At 46.4% G+C, this 24,212-nt stretch overlaps 1 protein-coding gene and 1 long non-coding RNA gene across 2 annotated transcripts in view; both read right to left on the reverse strand.

The window, feature by feature from the left end:
• Positions 1–2,596: 2,596 nt before the first annotated feature.
• Positions 2,597–24,212, reverse strand: part of LOC148594724 (uncharacterized) — a 49,542-nt gene continuing 27,926 nt past the window's right edge. The window contains exon 2 of the long non-coding RNA XR_015913340.1: positions 2,597–3,418. This is a non-coding gene — a long non-coding RNA (uncharacterized LOC148594724). The remainder of the gene's footprint in view (positions 3,419–24,212) is intronic.
• PRRX1 (paired related homeobox 1) overlaps positions 2,597–24,212 on the reverse strand; it is a 31,446-nt gene continuing 9,830 nt past the window's right edge. Inside the window, exons 2-4 of the mRNA XM_088524503.1 lie at positions 8,592–8,767; positions 7,794–7,975; positions 2,597–3,655 (exon numbers count right to left, since the gene is read on the reverse strand). Of these exons, the coding sequence (XP_088380629.1) occupies positions 3,517–3,655; positions 7,794–7,975; positions 8,592–8,767 (497 nt within the window). The 3' untranslated portion in view covers positions 2,597–3,516. The remainder of the gene's footprint in view (positions 3,656–7,793; positions 7,976–8,591; positions 8,768–24,212) is intronic.

The raw sequence follows: 24,212 nt of genomic DNA on the forward strand, positions 1-24,212 counted from the left end.
CAGCAACACATGACATGGATGTGGCACCTTATAGAAAGGATTAGGGAGACTTTTCCCTCTTTTATTGAAAATGATCATCTCTATTCTAGTGCAAACACTGTACATTTTACATCACAAAGCAAAAGATAATTTACAGGATACATTTCCATCTGGGAATCCCTCCTGTGGCTTCACACACCAAGCTCCACCAGCCTCACCAAACATCCATCTTCATCACACTCAAAAAAACTCTCTTAGAGTGACTCAGCCATCTTCTTTCTGCATCAAGAAAGAGGAGCTGACAAATCAGTGTTTGTATAGAGCAGGCAAGAGAAATATGCCTCAAGGCCATTTTCTCCCCTAAACAGTACCCAAACCTTGTGATAACTAGGGTTAACAGGCAGCTTCCTAGGAGCTGCGATCAAAAGACTATTAAAACCCCAGAGAACTCCATGCTTTCAGTATAAGGCCCTTAAATCCCACGTATATTTACACAGTTCAATAAAATACAGCTTAAACATACATGATCATAATATTTTGCTTTGGCTTGATAGACAACTAGACATTGCCTGTTGGTTGAGGTCATCAGCAATTCAGAAACAAACAAAACCCGTCCATTGATTGATCTGGACTCCATTCAGCAAATACATGTGAATGAGGACATATTGACTTGAACGCTCTTGTTTACATCTGGGTGTCATTGGGTGAGCCACCTCGAACATGATGAAAAGGTCTTGTCTGGACTGATGGAAACCCAATCAGCTAGCAGGATGGCACCCCCAAAATCAGGCAGCCCAAGCCAGGGACCTTGCAAGACCTGACTAAAACTGGAAGTGCAAAAGCTTACACAGCCCTCCCGTAGGAGCTGCTCCATGCAGGTCAGTGCAGTTCCTCACACTCATAAACTGAGGCAGGCGAGCAAGTGTTTTGCGCTGACATTTATGTCAGCCCCTTCATGTAAACCTCACAGTATGGGGCTAGATATGGATATGCCCATCCACAGATGGATAACGGGGTACCAACTAATTTCATGCTCTCTGAACAGTCTCCTTGCTTGCTTATAAAAGGGGGTCCTTACATTCAAAAAGGCTGCTCAGGGTGATTTTTCTGCACATGGATAAGGTGAGCATAGACTAGGGAAATGCCACAAGCCACCAAAAGGCCAAAAGAGTCAACTGAAACTTTGGAGATGGACATTCATGCAACATCAGAAATCATGGAGTTGATTAAACTTTACATTGAACCCAATTCTTTTTCTTTCTGATCCTGCATGTTCTCCAATGTTCTTCTGTTGCTGTAGGCACACAAACCAAGGATGAATTTCTAAGTGAAAACTGAGATTTCCAATGTCATCACTTACCTCCAGAGCTGGAGACACACTAATCAAGACAGAAACAACATTTTTGTTTAGAAATGCTAATGCCTTTGTACTGCAGAAGAAAAGGCAAAAAAAAAATGTGGGGCGGGAAGGGGGTGAAAGCTGTCAAAATAGAATATCACAGATTTCTCAAAATGCAACTCCTGTTCAACCACATATTTTTTTTCTGTTTATTTGTTTTGTTTGCAAACATAATTTGCAATTTTCAGCTTTTTGTCCTGATCACAATCCTTCAAAAACATCCAGGGCACAGAAACAAAAGAATCCATCAGCACCATGTGCAATTGCTAGCACTAGCACAACTTACACCAGTTTGAGATTTGGGGCTTTTCTTTTTCAAGTGTTAGCACAAATTCTTTGGCTGGATTTCCAGTCATATTTTTGCAAGTTTAATTCGCCTTCAGTTTAAAGAGATTTATTTCTCATTTCCTGCAACATGCTATTTTAGACTACCAAAGCCCACAGACTCCTACATATGTCAAACGTGGCTGTGACAAACACCAAGACAGAGACCCATCAGACTCTGTGGAAACAATCCTAATGACTGAGCTTCAATCCCTATCACCCAGTCTGGACCATTGAGTAGCAGTGAGGCAACTGGAACACCATCTTCATGGGGACTAGTCTAGGGGAGATCTCTTGCACAAGCAAGAGATCCAGAGAGGCAGGCACCACCAGCATCATGAAATCCTCATCCTCCAGACCGTCAGTGCATCCTCTGGCATGGAAACCCTTTTGGGTTGCTTCTTCCCTAGTCTTCATAAGAGAGAAGGAAACTAGATTCACGGGGTCCAGTTCTTCAGTGGAAAGCAATGAGGGAGATCAAAGGAGGGAAGTTAAGGCAACAAGACCAGTCTCTCTAGACGGTGTAATGGGAGACGGGCAGGAGAGGCAGTGTTTGTGCAGGATGTGTTACATACAGAGAAAATACCCCTCCTCACAGGGGATAGGAGAGACTTTCCATGGGGACCTCCTTGTGTACTCGCAAGAGGCATATGGATCTATCTATCTGGCTGGCAGGTGAGACTCTTCCCTTATTCCATGAAGATGCAAATGCCCACAGGGAAAATCTGCAAAGAAACATGGCTCCCTCCTCCTCTACTTCCAAGTTTTCCCATGGGAAGACAAGAACTGGCCATTTCAAGTACTGTCCAAGGCAACCAAGAGCAGGGCTGATAACAGCAGGTGGCATTTCAATGCACAGCTCCAGAAACCTGGATGCAGCACAAACATCCCAAACATTTTCAATTGATTTTATTTTGTTTAATAAAAAACACCAACCAAGCTTGCATGTATATCTTATATATATAAATATATACAGTATATATAAAACAAATGCATCTGGACAACACCTTTCCCTGTGGCACAAACTGTAAGGCATAGAAAGGAGTGTCCTAACAGTCCTATTCTTGGCACTACAGAGCAACCCCCCCACTACATCCCCCACGCACACTCACACACGCATGTTGGCTTTTCTCTTTTCTTTGGCTTTTTACGATGGCAAGGCTGGGACTACTCAAGAAAGCAGTGAAGCGCTGCGAAGGCCTTGGAGGTCTTCCTCATGTATCAGACTGGTCCAGGCAACCTGAGAAGGAGGATCCCTTCATGTTGCCTTGATAGGTTTGTTGCAGTCCAAGAGTAAACACCTCTGCCTCCATGGCACAAGCACTCAAGGGTCATGTGGATACATCAGGAGCGGTGACAGAAGAATTTCTTCTTCGAAGGTGAGCTGGGGTAGGGGGAGGAAGGAGCAAGCTTTGCATCTCAGCATGATGTATGAAGGTGATTGCAGGCTGAAGTCAGCAGCCGTTTCTTTTTGCAGTCCCATATAAAAACGGAAAGCAACAAGGGTGAGACTGTCTTTAACTGAAGAAGCTCGTAGTATATTGAGCAGAAGCAATAAAACCTGACATTTAGAAGAAAATAAAACAAATGGTGGCATTATCCCAAAAGGAAGGAGGAACCTTGTCACTTGTGAGCGGTTTTGTTTGCTCCTACTTTGGTCCCAGTGTTCATTTCTGGGTTGAGGGTTGGCCTTTTTTTTTTCTTTTTTTTTTTTTTCTTTTTTTCTTTTTCTTTTTGATTCAGCTCAAACAAATTGCGAAGCAGGACGGGTGCTGTTGTGTTTTCTCCTTCTGCAAGGCAGCTGCCTCCAGTCATTAATTGACTGTGGGCACTTGATTCCTCTGTAAACTATATTCCTTTGCCTTCAGTCTCAGGTTGGCAATACTGTTGGCCATGTTCATGCCCTGTGCGGGGCTGGCGTTGGTACACGTGGCAGAGTAGGTGGCCATGGCACTGCAGGACAAAGAGAGAGAGAAACATCATGTCAGAGGTCACATCCCAATAAATCTCTCTGCTTCAACTCACTTACTTGGGCATTACCCATTCCTAAGGTGGTTTAAAACAACAGGAAAATTTCCATTTCCCATTTTTGATCTAAAGGGTTTCAATGAGGTCACAGTGCCCAGTCTGCCAATTACAGCATTGTCCTTAAAAGTATTTCCATTGCAAGAAATGTCTTTTTGATGAGGCCAGCTATTATTTTTATTGTTTGTGAAATCATGTCTTTTCTGAAACACATGTTACTTCAAAGAATCATTCTGGGAAAAAAACATTTTAACAATTGTGAGGCTCCGTTGTTTCAGCATTTTGGAATGAAAAGTCCCACATTCTTCCCTCAAAACCTCAGCTGATCATGTAGAACATGCCTTAAAGGCTGAGGAAAAAAAATCACACACGACAAAAAACATTTTGTCTTTATTTGTGAAAAACATTACTTTTGGCAGTGGATGACGGGCAGAGATGTCAGAATCCTTTCTTATTCTAACAAAAACTTGCAAATCTCCTTTTCAGCCAGCCAGAACACTTGGTTAACACAGGTGTCCCAGACTTTGGTGACAAGTACCCCCTTGCCCACCAAAAAAGCAAAATCTCTGCTCTGTTGCCTTCCTCATATGTGTGTTCACAGATCAAAAATTCTCGAGAAACACTAAGCAAACTAGAGACATCACCCAGTATGTTCTGGAGGAAACCACAAAGGTCCTGGATGACAGCTCAGGTGTGGTGCAAATCTTCGCAAACTGCCTTTGTGGGTGGCTCATGTCTGGGAAAGGCTCTAGAGAGCGCTCCTCCACCCACTGCACAAGAAATGAGATAGTCTGTTTGCCTTTTTAACTCCAGTGCTGACCTCTATGACTGGAAGAGTCTTTGCAACAGCCAGTCTTCCTGGAGGGATGTGGGCGTTTGCTGCACGCAAAGCTCCAGGCGGAGGGTGTGTTTGCTCCTTCCAAAACGCTCATGATAGCACTGACTTCATGGGGCTGAGCTGCCCTGCCAGAATTTCAAACGCGATTTGGCACTGCCTGAATCTTGAGTCTTTTAGGAGATCCTAGTCTTTCAGGAGACCAGTGATATTACTAGTCCCTGTCCTAGGCCACTGAATGCTTATGTCTCATTTTATAACAGAGATAAGACTTCCCTGAGGCAGAAAGTGTCACATCTCCATGGGCACCGGTGGAAATACAACCCTATGTTAGTGAACATGCTGGCTTGCGCACTTGCACCAGGAGAGCAGACAGTCAGGACGTTTAGAGACAAGAGTCCTGGACGGGTATTGGAATAGCATAGAGTACAGACATAAATGCTCCAGTCTAGATAAAATAGGAACTTTGGGCCATAGGTGTACCTTGTCCCCATGCTGATGTTAATTAAGTGTTGTCTCTATTTAAGGTTACTCCAATATCTCCCCTGCTGAGGCTCAGGTCTTCCCATAAAATTTTATTTTATTTTATTTTATTTTATTTTATTTTATTTTATTTTATTTTATTTTATTTTATTTTATTTTATTTTATTTTATTTTTCTCCCCAAACCCATTCATTATCACTACCCAAGTCTGATATAAAATTCCAGGGAGCCTGCTGCTCTTATCCCAGAAAAGTTGTGGGGAAAATGACTGTTGGACAATGAAAACTCTAGTAGACCAAAACTCTACAGAAACCCTGTGTTTTGGCAAGTTATTCCACAAGGAGCAGCACCCATGCAGGCTGTCTCCAAATCATTGTTACAGCATTGGACAACTCTCTGGTGTCCAACATGGTTCGAGATCACCCTGCAGCCCTCTCCACTCAGTTCAGACACACAAAAAAGAGGCTCTCCTCCTCAGCTGCTTGCTTTCAAGAAACACAGAGGAACATAATGTTTTTGAGACCTAAAATCCTTCTTAAAAATATGATTTTCAATGGCCTCTGGAGTCAGAGGTTGTTAAGAGTGGGAAGTGCAGACTGACAGCACAACTGCGAACTTTGTTTTCTTAGGAACCTTTACTAAAAAATGTCTAACCAAAACATTTCAACTTCAAAAAAATAATAGTATCTACTTGGCTATCTATGTGGCATAGATCCGCAAATAGCTTTGGCTGACCTGCGGCTGATTGTATTTGCAAAATAAACACACTGATTGAAAACTTTCTCCCCACCCCGATCTAACAATAACAGCAATGGCCACGCAGATATCACACGTGCTCTCAGCCCTATCATGGACCAACGGGCAATGGGGCAGTTGTGAGGCGAGCCTGAGGAGACGGGGAGGGAGCAGGCGCTCGGCAAACAGTCTGCAGATTTATTTATCACCAACAGTTCAACCACCCTACCCATTTCAAAGCCTAAATGAGTCAGTGAGAACCTGGGCTCAGCGTCCGTTAACATGAGTTTGATTGGTAGATGCCTGAGGGGTTAGAAGTAAAGACATTAGTTTTATTTCTGACCTTGCTACTGAGATTATCTGCAGCCACAATCAAGTCACTCAATCATCTGCCTCAATTTACTGTGTTTTTGACCTCTTGGGCTAGGGCAGTAATACAAGACTAGGTCATCATTCCTGAAGCTTGGGCTGAAGCCTGGAGAGGTATAACCTGCTCAAGGGTCCTAACCATCCCACATTGCTGAAACCCGCTGCTCTGCTCCTCTGTTAATACCTCTCTGCCCCACTTCAGGGGTGGTAGGAAGAAGACAGTCCACATTGGCACTTCAGCCAGTGGTAATGGCTTTAAGTTGTGCCCATGGCTTTACACTGCAAATCTCTTTGCTAAAACCTATTTCCACTAAAGTGTACTTGTGCATGTGTGCTGGGCCTTGGGGCCTCCACCTGAAGGGGAAAAATTCATCCCTAAGCCTTTCTCTTCTCTCTTTCTCTCCTCCTTTGCATGTCCCAGCCACCTTGGGCTTCTTATTGCACAGAGCAGCCCCAGAGAGCCCTTCCCAGTTTGTCCCTGGAAGTTACCTTTGTAGGGTCTTCTCCTAGAAGCCATTATGAAGCCCCTCGTGTAAACAACATCTTGGGAGGGATGATCTATTTTTAAAAGTGTGAGAGGTAGAAATAAGCCACAAGCGTTCAGTAGCGATCTGGTACTGTGACCAGAGCAGTCTTAGCAGGGTAGGGAAGGAGTTCGTAGCTGCACTTGTCTCCCCTGAACTCTTTACCACCCCAACTCCTGCCTAGACGCACCACCAAGGAGCACTTCACAGGGAGAAAGCCTTAGCCCTAAAAGCGGGGCTTTGCTAGAAAACAATTCTCAGATAAAATCCAAAGGACAAGGGCCATCTCCAAGACCAAGATGGTGGCCAGCAAAAGCATCCTTTGCAGTATGGTGGATGTACTTAACACTTTAAGAGTTTCTTTCTTCTGAAGTTACATGTGGAAGAGAATGATCCCATAGGACTAAAGCAACCAACTATGAGGGAGGCCACATCTTTGCAGACCTCACTGGGCAGATGAAGTTTGAAGTGAGAGAAGGTCTCCAAAATGACTGAGCGAGAGAGGCCCTTGGCCTGACGCAGCTCCCAATAGACAGGGGGAAGTTGGTTATGACCGAGACAGCTGAACAGGAAGAAACCCAGCCAGAGTCTTTGAGGTGCTGACCAAAACTGAAGCCACTGTGCTAAAAATTACCCACCAACTTCACTTGTAACTGCCCACATGTCAGCTGGCTCCTCACAAACCAGCACATCCTGTGGATCTGCATCCACACCCAGTGCCTGCCGGGTTGTAGATGGGGCAGAGAAGGGCAGGGAGGCTTCTGAACTTTAGGAATATCCCAGCTCCTTTGAGCAGACTGAGGGTTATCAAGCCCTCCTTTTACCACCACCGTTCAAGCAATGGTGGCCACTGAGGATGAATGTTGACCCCAGTCTGCCACTCAGGCACACCTGCTCCTCACTGTGGGCAAACCACTGCACATAGCAAATAGCACCAAGCTCCCACTTCAGGCTCAAGCTCCCAGCACCAAGCTCCCACTTCAGCACCAAGCTCCCACTTTTAGATAACTACAAGTAATCTAGATTATCGGATGCAGTCCCGCAGAGGGAACTGCCAGGTCAGCAGCAGCCAGCCAAGGCCTGGAGAAGCTGGCCAGTCCAAGAGGGCTCACTCACTCACCTGTAAGGAGAGGCAGTACCCCAGGAGAGATAGTCGGTGGGTCTTGGAGCTGGACGAGGTACTATGGGCTGCTCCACAGCAGTCACGTCCCCTGAGTAGGATTTGAGCAGAGAGGCGTTCTTGCTGGCCAGCATGGCCCGCTCATTCCGGCGAAACTTTGCTCTCCGGTTCTGGAACCACACCTGCAACGGGGAGCACACAGACACACCAGCCATCACAACAGCTCTGCCATGACACTTGCCTCTTCACCATATCCCTTCAGCCCCACGCGGCAAGAAGGGACTTTGCAGAAGCAGGTTGCTGTGACATGTCCGTCATCAAAAAGTATCATGACAAGACAACACGTCTCTCTGCCCTGTCAAAGCCCTGGCACAGGAAACAAGCTCAGTGAGGTCCCTGAAGGGCTAAGTTAGAGTTCACGATAGGTAGCAAGGTCTGTGAGTGCTGTACAACTCAGCATGTTCCCCAGTCTGCACACTTGCAAGCCAAGAGCAGTGAAACTCAAAATAGTGTACACAATCTGAGCACAGGACACTCACGCCACAGACAACATCTTGGCCTCCAGAGGACCATGAACATGTCCGAAAGAGCAGATGTGACGTATGGTTGCAGGCCAGGCCAGGCGAGGCAGCCCTCCTTTTCAAGGCATAGTATGCTCAGGACTTCAGTATGAGTGGCCCAGAAGCTTGGTCACCCAAATGTGCCAGGCAGTCCGTGATGATCTCTCTTGCCATACTAGAATGGCCTGATGACAACACCAAGGCAAGGTGTACGTGGGCATAAGCTATGGGGAATTACCTGGACCCTTGCTTCAGTTAGGTTGACTCTGCGTGCAAGGTCTTCCCGTACAAAGGCATCGGGGTAATGTGTCCGCTCAAAAACTCTCTCTAATGCCTGGAGCTGGCTGCTGTTGAAGGTAGTCCTGTTCCTTCTCTGCTTTCTCTTCTTCTTCTCTTCAGAGTTCAGCTGATCATCTAGAAAAGACAAGTGGAGAGGTGAAAGACTGAAAAAGCAAAAAGCCTGTGGAAAGAGAGTGAATGACTTCAGTGGTTTTAGGACGGAGCTCACTGAGTATAGGAGAGGGCTTGCACAATGTCATCGCCACACCTTGACCACCACTAGCACGTATCTTTCAGTCCTGCTCATCTCTGTAGTACTTTGTCCTATGGATGAGATACAACACCAAAATCCCAGAGCAAGACTTTAAATTCATCTTTCTTTCTATTAGTGGATAGGGGTATAAGTACAACAGCTTTTCTTGATCAGACATTCCTTCCCCTCCTCCCATCCTCTGTTCTGCAAAGTTCATGGTCAAATGGACTTGCAGAAAAAAAATAGTCTGAACACCAACATGAATGGGCCACTTTGGGAGAAGAGATTTTTCCTGTTTCCTTGTCCGCATTCCACATGTACACATCTTTTATGCATGCAGCAAGTGCACTGGCTTTGCATGCTGTGTCTTCAGTTCAGGTTCACAGCACTATTTCAAGGGAGGCTTGACATAAACGAAGAATCACACCCACTGCACATGCCTGCAGACCAAACCTACCCATCCCACCCTTCAGCCAGAGATCCGCTGTGTTCTTCACTACGCTGCTGTCCGCTTTCTCTAGTCTTCATCAGGAAGTATGGACTGGTTTGCCCTTTAATGGCATCAGGTTAGGAACAAGAAGATAGGAAGTGTGTTGACCCAAGCATTCCCTTCCTAGTTGAAGTGCACAAGACTTCGGGCAACTCTCTCAAGCTGTCTCATGCCTCAGTCTCTTTATCTCTAAAGAAACAAATGAAAAACTCCAAAACATATCTCCTATTTCCTACAACACTATTTTTCCTGACTACCAAAAAAAAAAAAAAAAAAAAAGTCACAAAGTCCTTTTCTTTGGCCTTTACATTTCCAAGGACTTGCAGAAACACGGTACCGCTTTCAGCGGTGACCACAACTCCAGCACCATCTCTTTCTGACTGCATCAAGGTACTCTTGCCTGTCAATAGTGCAAAGAAAGCTATTACAACTAGGCTTGATTATAGCCAAGGTAATGCTGTTCTCTGTGGTGAACAACAAGGTGTGCATCCCATAAAAACATCTTGTTTTGTGCGTTACTTGTATTTAGTCTGTCACTAAATCAGGATATCCATAGGCTCGTAGCTGTCTTTACTGCCTAAAGTTACTGTAGTAACATCAGTGCCGAGATAACTGTGAAAAGGCATTCCCGGCCATGGCAAATACCCACTCAGCAGCCCCTCTCCTTTTTTGTTGCTGCTGCACATTTCAATCTAGCAGCAGGGGTGGAGCTGTTAATGCATGGGCATCAGCAGGTGCTGGCAAGCAGTGAGCGATGGCTCCAGGGTTTCATCGTCTATATGAGTAGCACAACAAACACTGAGTGTGAAACCATGTCCAAAGAAAGCAGAGAGCAAGGCACCAACCTGTAAGAGTCATTGCAATGCCATACATGCCTTACATATACAGCTTGTTCAGATTGCAGGACTGGTATGTCGTTGGCTTGAATTCACCCCTTTTTATGTGCTCCATTCCCCAGATTTTAGGAAAAATGACCCATCTTTACACATGGGCAGGAGTGGAAAAATTTCCAACACACCACTGAAATGGAAAATAAAAAATGCTTCCATCGTCTGTCCCTTCAGGGCATTTTCTGCATGAATAGACTAAACATAAACGAACACTTTAAAACTATGAGAAAGAAGACCCCTTGCATGGAAGAAGTTGGGAATGGAAAGAGATGCCCATGCATCTGCGAGTCAGCCTGGATGGAACATTGTCCCTCCCAGAAGCTCAGGAGCCTCCTGAGCTTTCCGCAGTAACAGGAATGGGCATGAGCAAAGCAAGCCCCAACATGAGGACTATCCGCAGGCGGTCACACACCTACACCAGCCTGCTCGGCCAAGGCACAGAGAAAGGGGATTTCCAGCTGCCTAAGCCATAGCCATTCACTTAAGCAAATATCAGTGCCGAGTCTTACCAAACCCAGCAAGACTTTCAATGCTCTTTTAATGCCTTCAAAGATCCTATGGCCAACAGAATCCCCAGCAGTTACACCGGAGGGTCTGACCCAATATGTAGATCAATAAGCATTCAAATCTATCTATCTATATTATTTATATCTATAAAATGGACATGCTAGTATATTATTTTTGATACCATATTCATGGTAACTAAAATACATATTAGAGCAGATGATAGTCTCACCAGTGAGACTCTAATGGCTTCACCCACAATACACAGTTATAGAGTGACCTCTTGACAGTCATTGAGTTTGTCGTATAGAAATATGACAGTCCCCCTTATCCTCATGCTCTTGAGGGGCCACATAAGCCACAGAGAAGCTGACAAGGAAATTAAAATCTACAGTTGTTGTCCTGGCCACCTGTTTGTGTTGCTTTTCACAGCCCATCTGGTCATGGTTACTGCACCTGAATGCCTTTGGATCTGGGCCCACCCGTTGGGGAATAAAAGGACATTCCTGTTAAATTAAAGTAGGGTTTTCAAATTCCTACAGTTTACAGTTCCTCCGTCTCCTCTCCTCAAGCAGCCTGACAATCCTTGACGGATTTCTTTCCAGTCTGGGAATTCCTGGATACAATATATATATACATATACTCAGTTTTCTTGTATGTGAGAGGAAATGTTTGGAGATGAGTTTTAAACAGGCACATTGAATTTTAAAGCTGAGATTGGAAGGGACTTGCAGAGGCAGGATGGGCCAGAGAAGCAAATGTGCTCAGGAGTTCTGAAGCATTGAAACAAGGGACAGCAGGTGAATCTATTGAGTCACCTTGCTTAAGTAGGACAAGAAGAGGCAGTAAAACAGAGGGGTGGTATGTGGTTTGTGCAGAAGATCAAGTTTGCGGTCATGACAGGGTCCACTGCATGCAAGGAAGCACAAAACTCCTCCCTGCGTCTCTCTTGACTCATCATAAAGGCCCCCCAAAAGGGCCAGTGACACCCCCACTAGCTCTGCTGGAGGGTTTTGATGTAGATGTGCTGCTGTGGATCATGTAACAGAGCAAACAGTAGGGAATAAGCCTCAGGGCAAAATCATGGCCTTGAATAGCAGAAATGTTGCAAGACAAGCTCCCATAAATGTCAACATACTCAACATCCTCAACATTGATATGGCTCTTTGACCTCCTCTGAGTTACCCATTCAATGCTATTTTCTGATCTAAACTCTGCCACATGGACCACACTCTTCTCAAGGACAAACAAATAAATAAAAGCCTTTGGAACCTCTTGGGATTTCCCTCCAGGCCTTTGAAGCATCAGTTCCTGTCCCCGACGAGACACAGGCATGGAAGGAGCAACAACCCGAGGCCGCCTGGCCCTCGCTCAGTTCCTGTGCTATGGTTCCACACGAAGAACTGCAAACACAGAGCTCTGGGGAGCAAGAAGAAAGGCCAAGACCTGTAAAACGCTAGAGAACAAGAGTCCTTCTTGCCAAGCACGTTAACACAATTTGCTTGGTTTCTTCCTGGAGTAAATCGAGACACCAGTGATTCACAGCTCACCTCGTAATTGCTGGACCCAAAAATAGAAGGGCCAAGAAACGGAAAGTTGCAGGCAACTGCCGCTGTCTTCCAGTGACTCATGTTCAGGTCATCGTTGGCTACTTCACCTCCGCCACTGGCTGGCATAGAGCAAGGACGTGAGTCACCCCCTTCACAGGACATATCTGGCCAGCGCAAGCTCAGCACAGCTCGAGAAAGGGGAGTTTGAGATCTCCTTTTCTGGCACATCTGGGACAGCACAACACAGTTAGGTCCAGATATCTACGGGAGTTACTTGGGTAGAAGAAGCAAAATATCCCTATTAGCCCAGAGCTCCGCTGGGTAGATCAGCCCTGCTCAAAGTCTTATGTTTTGCCATGAAAGAGTGCCATAAGCCGATTAAAAAAAATAGCTGCTAACGAGGGAATGTAGCCACCTAAATCCCACGAGTCTGCAAATGTCACCTTGGCCACAGCAGTCCTGGGCAGCCTTCGGGATGTCAGTGTGGTGTTTTTTCTGCTGTTATTTTCATCAGGAAACAGCCTGGAGCACTGAAGAATGGCATTTCTAAATAATGTTGACAGCACTAGTGACTGGAGTCAGCAGAAATCGAGAGAAAAGGAAAATATCTCTGAAACTTTTTAAACGGTTCAGAAGTCTTTCATTGACATTGCTTTTGATCAGAAATATTTTATTATAAACAATATTCTTATAAAAGCTGTGCTGCTTGCAAACACTTTCCCCCAAGAGAGAACTTAACGCACGTTCTCCTTCCAGGAATCTATGCCGGAAAATCTGGAAATTTCATTTTAAAAATCCCAACATTGCTTGCCTGATCTGGGGGATTTTGATTCCTGTTTCCACATTTGGGTGTTTCCTGCATTATTTAGACATTTGCTCATGATATGCAAGTCCTGCTGTCATATCCAAAGACACTTTCAGGACGCACCAGAGCATTTTTGATTGTTCCTGGATGAAATGCCTTGAAGTGTCCTGCCCTTTTTACCTCTTTTCTTACCCTCGTGTCTCTTCTTCCAAATGGGCAGATCTGCACCAGCGGACAAGCTGATCCAAGGTCCTTACTACATGACAGTGGTCCTAATGTCCGTGACTATTACTGGGATATCATCGGATGGCTCTTGTTGGGATGCCACATTGCAAACACAACCGTATCATAAAACAAATCAAGGGTAGGAGCTTGAAAGGTTTAAGTGTCTGTGTATAAGTTACAAAATCAATATTTTTGCACAGAAAACTGCAACCACAACATATTTTGGATTTCCAGTTTGCAGAAATGTTTGTAGATACTTGCTTTCATTCCAAATAAGAACAAAAACAATTTTCCAGATGGAATTTACATTGTGTGGGCAGTTTTGAAAAGTTTTGACCAGTTCCATTAAGCATGAGGCCAAAATCAGCTATTGTAGCAAATTAAACAGACCTGAACTGAAAGTAAGCAATTGCATTTAATTAAGTGAGGGAAAGAAACATTCAACCACCATATCACATACGGTCAAGGCAGGAAAGATTTGTCATGTCAGTTATATAAGCTGTAAGCTAAAAAAAAAAAAAAAAAATCCAGGAAGAAAATAAGGAATCACATTCTAATCATGGCTTTCAATACAAAAAGTTACTGCTAAAGTCTGAATCTCAGGGCAAAAAGAAAAACAAATCAAATCTGTTTCACAGGAAAACAAAAACAAAAAAAACAAAACAAAGCTAGCAGCTAAAAACTTTTAAATTAAAAATTCTTGCAAATAGAAAAGGGGAGGTTGCACCCAGCAAGAAACCACGTCCAAGGGCACCGAGACCAGCCTTGCCGAGACTGCCGATATAACCCCAGCTGAGATAGTCTCAAACTGAAAATCCATGTTCCTACCTCAAAACAGTTCTCTAAACAAGGCTCCTAAATGCTCCCAGCAGCATATACACTACACACATTTGCACATGCAAAAGTATTTTCAAGTGGAAATACGATTTCGCTTCAAGGTGCAAAAGCGCTACTCAGCGATGCCATAAACTAAGCCAAGCATTGCAAGCACACAGCTGCAATAGGAGCAGCTTTGTGCTTAGAATTACAGGACAGGTTAAATACATTTTGGAACCATCACGCTTCTTCCACCGAATAACAGCAGCTGAGCTCTCTTCTAACCTTTAGGTGTTTGACTTCTGCACCATGTGGGTGTACATTGACTTCAGTTATATGGGAAATTCAGTATCTGAGTAACAGTTTTGTTCAGATCACCAAGAATACAGGGCGAAAAAAAGAGGCTTTTTAAAATATTTTCATTTATAGTTACCTCAAGCTAACTAGGTTTGCCTAAATTCTTTCCACATATGCATAAAAATAAAATCCTTTTATGCATGGAGCGTGGGACTTTAGAAAGGAGATAATGATTTTTTTCATACAAAAAAAACCCCACAAGTTGTTACATTGAACAGCATGAGCCTCTTCAGATTTACCCCTGGGATCACTGCAGTTCCTCTCCGAAGCGCCTGCAATGTGGAACCTATCAGGATAATTTTTAGCTGACCGCATACAAACAATTACATATCATTAGGGTGTCGCAAATAGCTTTTGCATCCTATTGAACACCGCTGCGCCTGCCAGACTGGAGGAATTTGCTCGAGCCCATTATAACCTTGGCTTTCCCAGCGCTAACTGGGAAACCTTACTGTCTTCTGGTGGGAACCATCAGTGCACATGGGCGCTGACCATGGCCAAGACAAGACTCTTCCTTAAGCACGTTATTTCTCCTGTACGCGGAAGCTGCTAGGATGCAGGATGTGAGAACAAAAAAAGTCATCTTGATCCAATGAAAAGCCAGAGATTTTTCCCTGGAAATACACGAAGTGTTAATTACTAGGAAAACACTATTTGCGGGGGCAAAATGATACATCCTTCTCCAGAAGTTGATAGAAAGCCACAGAAAGACTCCCCAGCTCCCACAGGCAAATCTGAGTCTTGCTGCAACAACACAGCTTTTCTATTCACTAGGGTTTTCCTTCTGGGCATCCTATGGCTCATAAGGCACATGGCTTAGCCCTGCTTTCCTAACAAGCCTTTCTCCCGGGTCCTGGGGTCAGAGCGTTCCCATCATACAGCAAAATGTTGTATGGATCTCATAAGCTCCAAGGCACAGTATGTTATGTGTTTGGAATTCCTTGTATGCTTTTATACTTTGTTTTACGTATTGTAATTTTTATATGCATTACCACATTGATCCTTGGAAAATTAATTTAAAAAAATAAAAAAGAAAAACATAATCAAAAGCAAACACATATTTTAAAAGCCTGCCAGAGGCAAATCATGTTCTGTGAGACTGCACTTTGTTACTGACAGAGACCGAACCACCAGCCCACGGCTGCGATCCAGTAGATGGATTTACCCAGCTCAGGAGCAGGCGAGAGCCAAGGGTGCTGCAGCCTCCCCAGTTCCCGCCTTTGGGTAGCCTGACACCGCCAAGGCACCAGGCACGTGAAGGAGAGTCATCGGCGTTAGCACAGAGCTCCTCCAACTAATCCCCCAACGATTCCTCTCCCAGGACCCAAAGAGGGTTTGACAAAGCCCAGACCTTCCACCAGGGAGCTAGAGAACCTCATGCTTCAGAGCCCCTTCCTTGTGCTTCAGCTGGAGCTGCGATATGGGTGTTAGGCACAGCTGAACATCTGTAACGTCACACCTCTGCCAGATCCACAGCGTGATTCCTCACACCCACATCTTCTTCCCATCAGTTGCCCTTCCCATGCCATGTTTCCTGATGTTTCATCTTAGGAACAGCACTCATGGATCTGAGATCAAACTTGCTAACCTCCGCCCTGTTCAATCAGCATTTCCCTGTTTCTGAAGTTGCCTCTCTATGCTCTTGGCCCTTCCCTGCTCTAGTTCTTTCCAGCTAATTTCGTTCTTCTCTCATCTCAGCCACCCTTTCTTGGCCTTTCCTCAAAAACTTGAGAAGCCAAAAATGTGTATCAGTGCTCCTTTTAACCCTACGTGCACATGCCGTACATCTAGACTTGCAGAAGAGTATTCTCACTTCTTGAGGTGGTCAAAAATGCTCCTTGCTTGACTAGGCATCAAGGACTTCCCGTACAGGAGCAGCCTGATGCACCAGCTAAGCCAATATCCCTTCTCCATCTGGATACTACTGCCTCCTCAAAGAAAGTGACAATGAATCATAACAGCAATTAGGTTATGATAGGTATATATGCTTACCTACACTTATATATTATTCAAAAGGAAGCCAGGATTATTCCCACATTCTTCCTCATTGGATTTACCTAGTGTCCCCTTTCTGTTTCCATGTAAAGGTGACATGCAGACACATAACTGGGCACAAATTAAATTAAAAACATTTGGCACTGATGCACCAGGTTTCAGCAGACAATATGCCCTTGATACCAAGCTGATGTAAAAACACATTATCGACAAAATACAGAATGTATGGAGACACTAATAGCAGGGGCAAAGCACAGGAAGGATTTGGATTCCCTCTGTGGGAGGAAGTCTTTGGGAAAGAGATAAAAAGGTATTTTGGGGTGCTTAGGCCATGGGTTAAGTACACTAGTGGCTCCAGCTCAGAGAGGAAGTACATCTCCCCTCTTCTCAGCCCTCAAAGAGGAACCTGATGCCAAAGCAGATGGAAACATTTCACACTCCATTCTCCTGAAGGCCACGCATCCTGCACTGCTGAGTCCTCCTGCCAACACTGGCCTAGAAGGACACGTTGGCTACCTGGCATGAAGCCGGGACATCACAGTCCCCACTTCCAACCACTGAAAAGGCACCTAAACTCAGTGCAACATTCCCTTCAAAAAGTTCCTCTGGTAATTAAAAGAGAAAAAATCCACCCAAACCTCACTGAGTAATAACAGAGAAGATTAGAGACGTTTTTGTACAAAACAGCAATGTGTAAAAGAAATGGTCTTGCCAAAGCAGGAAAGAGCTGCTTTGGGAGGGAATTTTTTATTTTTGAGTCCATGTATATGTTGCAAAGGAACCACTTGGCACTTTGGGCTTTTCAAACGGCTCGTTTCCAAACACTGCAGCAGCCGCAAGAGCCGGCGGACATTACCCAGAAACCTCCCGCCCGTGCTGGGAAAGATTGACTCAAGCGGACCTGACTCACGGATGCTTCTGCTTGCAGAGGTCCCTGCAGAGCCCCACCGTGCTGCTGAGAAGCACTGTTACTGAAGAGCCCACAATCCCAAGTCTGGAAATTCACTTGGACGTGTGGGTTTTTTTGTATGCAGGACCTGTGCGAACATACAAACCGTGGCCGATGTGATGCACGTGCCAGCTGGCACCACTGGCAAGAGAAACATGACTCTCAATAGATATTTCATCTGTTTATCGGTGGAATAGGGAGGCCTCAAAGAGCCAAAGCCCAGCAGACTCCAGCTTACCTCCCACAACAGCTCTTGTGACAGTCACTGCTGAGCTCTAGATTGACTCGTCTGGAAGAGTAGGGTATTAATTGCTTGCTGGGTGAGACGGGAAGACACAAACCAAAGTGAGAACATTGAAAACGGATCACCAAAAGCCGTCTTTCCCTTTCATTAGCATCCAAGAACAAATGTATTTTGACCAAACCGAACCATGACTGCCACCGCCCCTACCAAGTAACACACAAATCACACTGGAGGTGCTTGCAGAACTTCACTTGGAAATCCAGATCTTAACCACTAATGCACTTTATGGGTCCCTCTTGATCAGCACTGGAAAAACGATGGCATGCGAGATCCAGAAATAACAGAACTTGAGCCTGGCTGTGAGCATCCAGGCCACCTGTCTTTTCCAAGCATCCAGACAGGGAACACATTCCAGGGATGTGGGATAAAGGGCCTTTATATCCTGCACAGCTACAAGAGCCGAAGGGATTAAAGTGCTCTGAGCCGTTTCGAAATATAACTCTCCTTCTCCTTCCCTGGTCCAGGGCAAGAGCCTGCACTTCTCAGGTCAGCACCCAAAGATGGAGGGACGTGGAGGAGGGAGAAGGTGGCTGCTGCCTTCTGCCGGGAGTCTTTCGTGCCAAACCAGGCAACAAATAAGACAACTCGAGGGTTTGTGTGCGCAGACCCAACGAGTGGGCAGCTCTGCAGGCTCAAGCGCAACTCTCCGGCCTTCTAGTGATGCAAAGAGAAACTGGACTCAGACCCACCTCCATCCTTAGCCCCTTCTGCACGGCGAATGCATTTCACATTAGCTAATAAATTGCTACATCTTATGTTTCTTAGCCTTCTGGAATGATTAATATTTTGGAATGTATTTTGAATGGTTCCCTGCCAAAGGCGAACAATCATCTGGAGATTTTAAATCAAAAGGATGAAAAATGGAAACCTCTGTGTTTCCACAAAGCACGCTGTAGTTTGCAAAGAACAATTCCCAGAAGAGGAGGCAGAATAATTATCATCAGAGCTCCTGTGAATTGGGACCAACGAGCGATATGTTGGAATTGACACTCCCTAACACTGAGTAATAATAGTTGCCTCCAGGTGATGAATATATTGTTTGATATTTGCCTATTACTGTCCTTAATCAGGCTGAAATGTCAGATGCTCTACCTGGAAGACCAGATGATTTAGGGGGCCTGAAAGGAGACACAGGATATCTCGGCCATAAAGCACCGCTTCCAGGCTGGGGCAGGGCAAGCAGATGAATGTCGCCTTTCTAGCACTATTTCCCAGAACTTAAGCCTTCTTGAAGGTTCAAAAAGTGATTCACGTCCAGTGCCTTCACATAGCCTGGGGCTAGCCACATCCTCACCTAGCACAGCAGCGCGTTGAAGTGGTGAATGATTTAGCGGCACACGGTGACGGCTGGGCAAGCTCAGCACAAATCCTAAGCTGGGATGCAAAGTCTCTGTCGATACAGGAGACCATGAAGCGGTCTTCTCTCATCAGAGCAGCCAAAGATGGAGCGGCTCCAAGAAATAAGCCTCTCTCCCCCTTGGAGATGGGCTGTCTAGACACATTGGCAAAGCAGCGTGCTGGGTTTGCAGTGCTGCATCCTTCTTGTGTATTGCCTGTTAAAGCAAATTCCTCTTCCCTAGCCTGCTAGGATGGGCATTTTTTTCAATCCTTCTTGTGTCAGTCACATCCAGAAATGCCAATTACTTGTAATGAGAAAATTTAAGATTGTTTGCTCTCCCAAGAAAACATCTTACAATTTTTTGATCAATCCTCTGGCAAAAATCAACATTTCCTCATTATTTCATTCTGTCTATTTTTACTAATAATTAAAGTGAATGAAATAAGTCTAGTAAGAAGTATTTCTAAGCCCAAATCCACTGAAATGTGAATATCAATTGCAGCGGAATCTTGGAAAAATGTTATCCAAATAACAAAAAACAATTGAACAAAACCACTAGCATCCAGGTCATGTTTTTCACTGCAAAAACAGTATTTCTAGATTAATAGAAAGATCACGCCCAGCCTCAGGGCCCCATTTAACACAGAATTTAAGCGCAGGCTTCAAACCATCCCAACTTCAAATGATTCCTGCGGAATGGCAGAATGAAGGCTTTTGCTCCTGACCGAGGCCTCCTGGGATCAGCAAGGGACCTTCTGCCACATGCAAGTTGACAGAGGACATTTGATGGTAGGAATGCAGAAGATTCCTCCAACATGAGAGGTCCTTCAGAGGAGGTGGAAGAACATCTGGTGTAGGGTTGAGCGGCATGAGCACATCGGATCTTTCCCTAGGGGAAAGCTGGGTTGTTGACGGGATGAGCTCATGAGGACTCCACCAGAGTCTCCCTGGAGCCTCCACTATGTACCCAGCTCTCTGGGAAGCTCTGTCAGTCAGAAAAACTTTGGGAGACAGCGACGAAAGCAGCATGAACACAAAGCCAGGGATAGCGGAGCCAGGAGGTCTCTGGCTCCAACTTCCTAAGTGACTCTGGATCCATTTCTTTCCTTGCTTTGCCTGTCCTGGCCAGACCCGCTCTTGGAGGAAGGGTTGTGCCAATCTATTTGTTCCTGCACCATCTCATAGCCCCACACTTAGCAGGGCTCTAACAAAAAGCAAGTCGCCTTGGAACAAATCCGAAGCAGGATGCGTTTACACTGCGGTCGTGCCAGTTATGCTGCTGAGTTTTGCGACTTGGGGAATAAACTAACGACAAGGAGGCTGTATGAAGGTACACACTAAATATTATATAGTTACTCTTGAAAGCACTAGCTGGTCTATTTGTGGGCATCACAGAGCATCATGCTGGAAAAACAGAAAAGCATTTTCCATGGGGAAGAGGACATCCAAGAAAAAGCCCTTTTGGACCCACGTTGGCCGGAGCGGCGCCAGCATTTATCTTCGGCACAGAATGTGCTCTGTCAGGAGGGCTGGAGCTAACAATACGCCGAAAAACACGCCGCAGACTTCCACTGTGTTTTGCTTGGCACCGGGGGGTTATTCCTCAGCACAAAGTATTTGTGACTGGCATCGCTTACGCGAGAAATTACAACCTTCAAAAGCTCTATTTATCGCCGGCTGCAGGGAGGACGGAATTCGCCTTGGGTGCAGCGACAAGGGACGCGCGCCCTGCGCGGGGCGGGCTGCCAGCTCGGCGGGGGCTTTCGGGAGCCGCCGCTTTCCTGCCCCTTCGCGGGAGAGCGCTGCCGGGCCTGGGGACACGGCGCAGACGATTCCTGTAAGGGCCTGGCAGGGATTCGCGGCCCGGCTCGCCGCTGGCTCCAGCCGGGCTGCGGAGGAGCTTGGAGCGCCGCGGCAGCATCCGCGCGGCTCTCTCTGGGGCTGGATACCCCCAGCTCAGTCTGGCTAACAGGGAATGAAGCTCTACAGGGCCGGATGCTCAGCGGGTGCAAACTGAGCCCAAAGCACGGCCCAGCCACCCTGGCAGAGCAAAGGGCAGAGTCCGGGTTTTCACACACTGCACCCTGCTACGGCCCCGTATCCCCATGCAGCAGAGACCCAGCCTCCATCACCTTCAACTGCATCAAGAGGGGATGACCATGAGGACCCTGTCCTACCATGTCACCCTGTAGGGATGGGGAAAGCCCCGCAAGCAAGCTCAGCCCCACCAGAGAAGTGAACCCGAGCAAAGACATCTCACTGCAGACCCAGCACCCATTTGCTGCACTGGGGAACGTGCTGTTAAACACTTTGCTTGCGCTGTAAGAACTTGGCTGTTTCCTTCCCCTGGGACGGGCTGGAGCTGCAAGGACGGGGTCTCACGGGTCAAACTCCTCTCGTTTACGTTGCCACCACAGGGTATATGCAGCTGTGCACAAGATTTTGACAGTAACAGCAAAGTGCAAAGAAGGGAAACGAGTCTTTTCACGCATAGATGCAGTCTGGTGCAGGGAGTTTGCCTCCCTCTGCATTAGCATGCATGGCTCCAGCGCTTGAAAAATCTAGATGCCTACAAAACTTGGATTTTTGCATGGTATTTGCAGGCTTTGCATTAACCTTCACTGCCACAGACTTTCCTTGCAGTCTTAACTGCAAGCCCAGGAGTTGTCACTTGACTTCAAATTAAATATGTGCCTCTTCCTTAGGTGGTGGGGAGAGCAGGACCATCTCTCCTGGGGGTCCAGATGTACCTCTGAGCAGTCACAGCCCCAGTGCAGCCATCCTAAATGTTCCTGAACCGTGAGTCGTCCCAGAATGGCACCCTTACCGTGAGCAGAGACCCGTTACTGCAATAGGCTCCAGACGGACAGGGCTTCCTCTCCTTGCGCCCTCTGCTTTTCTCAGCCTTGAAGTCTTAGCCTGAGTCTCATCCTTTTGACTTTTGCAGGCAGACAGAAATGTACTTTTTCTCCTCCTAGCACTCACATGAGCTCAGGATACGGGGTTTAAAGAACAGAATTTAAGGCTCACCATAATTCCAGGAGTCACCATGATGCTGAGACCAAAACAACCCTGTCAAAATCAGGCAACAAAGCACACGTCACCTCCTGCTGCAGAGCAAAGGCCTGATAGATCCACAGGGGACCCTGGCATCGCTCCCAGCTTAGACATCGTTCTCGCTTTGCAGCGCATTTATGGGACACTCCTGGGGTGCTCTGGCCACTCATCCTCCGTGCCAGCAGCCACGGAGCTTCCCAGGAACATCTGGATTTTAATTTGGATCTATTAGCCCACAGGAAAGGCTGGGAATGGCCCTGTGCACACCTGGCGCTGCGTGGGGCTTTCCAGCTGCCACTAGATATTTTTGTAGCCTGAAACCAGTAGATGGCACCCGAATAACAGAAAAGTCCCGGCGGTTCTGCCCTCTGGATTTCCCCAAATATTTCTGGAGCCTCACCCCTCGCCAAGCCCCCTCTCCTGGCCCTATTTTCCCACCGGAAAGCGAAAGAAGATTTTTAACTTGATTCCAAGCAAGGCATGCTCGAGCCCCCACTGCGGTGTCGGATCCGATGCAGAACACAAATCAGCTTTTCACATTTCTGGCTACGCTTTGGGGCATGAAGGTGCCCTCTTGTTGGCAGCTGCCACGATGCTTGCAGGAAAACCCCTTTTTGAACAGTTTTTGCTGCTAGTGAACCATGACACCCCCCTGCGCCTGCTGTTTTAGAAGTACTATGCTCAAAAGCACCGTCAGTATTAAATTTAATAAGTCTTGAAATGCTTAGCAGAGGTAGCCAGGTGCCCACCTCTCATCACACCTACTGGGGGCTTTAAAGGCAGCTGAGCACCTGCCCAGCTCAGCTAAAACAAGCCCAAGAGCAGTGTGTGTGGGGGAGCATGTTCCTCCCCAGAGGCACCTGGCTCTTTCTGGCACCTGGAGGCAACATCTCCACTCCACCACAGCCACTAAAACTTTTCTGGGCAGTTTTTTTTTTTTTTATATAAAAAAAAAACTTTTTAGAGGCCCTTCCAGGAGCCTCCCATCATCCTTGGCCTGTGGTGCCTGCGAGCACTTGGCCGCAAGCACTGAGCTTCAAGAGCAAAGATGATGCCACCAGGCGCTTCTCCCTCTCCCCACCCCTGATTAGATTTGCAGCTCTCCCTGCTTTCCTCATTTCACCCGGAGCTGACAGCAGCGGCGCAATTAGGGAACCCAAGGACCATCTAAGCAGTCCAGCAGTCACCGCACCTCACACCAACAGTCCCCTTCCTTCACAGCCTCAACAAACTTGGAAGGCATTCCAAAATACCAGAACAAGTCAGGCTGTTTCCATGCCTGATGTTCGCCCTTCCTAGTTCCAGAGAGGTTTTCCGAGATTCCTAGCAGTGGGATTTTGGAAAGGGAAGCATCCCACAGATGAGCATGGCAACTAGTCCACATAAGGGCCTGAGATGCCCTGAGAAGCAGAGATGAGAACATTGCTTTGCTTTTTTGTTGTTGTTTCTTGTTGTTTGGGTTAAAACCTGTAAATAGTTTTGCACCAAGTGGATCTGCTTTCTACAGATCCACTTTCCTGGCAGGAATTGTCCCTGACATCCAGTGGCACAGGGAAGCTGCCACCCATCCACGCGCCCCGCAGCCAGAACCCAGCTCTTCACTTTGCAAGCTCGCACGCACAGCGAGCCGGAGCGTTTCACCCTCTTAACTCCCCGGCGGGATCGATAGCTCCTTGACAGGAGCAGCTCTTCCAAAAGAGCTTCCAGACGCTCACGGCTCGAGAAGCCCAAACTTTCCTTTGGAGTCATTTCTAGCGATTGCATCGCATCTCATGGTTAAAAAATGCGTGTTTTCTACCTCTACTGAATGAACCCTCGGCTCTTGCCTCCAGCCGCTGGCTCTTGTTCTACCTTTTCTGATGGATTAAAGAGGAAAAACAAAACAAAAAAGTCTTCCTAGAGAGTCATGGAAAGTGAGATTCAAATTCACTATCACAAGTGCCTGGAAGGATCCTCTGCAGGAAGCAGAGAGCAAAACTTTCTTCAGGCGACCTCCAAAGAGGCTGAGGTGAACCCAGCATCGCTGCTGGGGCTGGGGGGAAAGAC

This window comes from Tinamus guttatus, unplaced genomic scaffold (assembly GCF_059628265.1).
Source record: "Tinamus guttatus ecotype Peru unplaced genomic scaffold, ASM5962826v1 Tinamus_guttatus_pri_ptg000211l, whole genome shotgun sequence".
Taxonomy (NCBI): Eukaryota; Metazoa; Chordata; class Aves; order Tinamiformes; family Tinamidae; genus Tinamus; species Tinamus guttatus.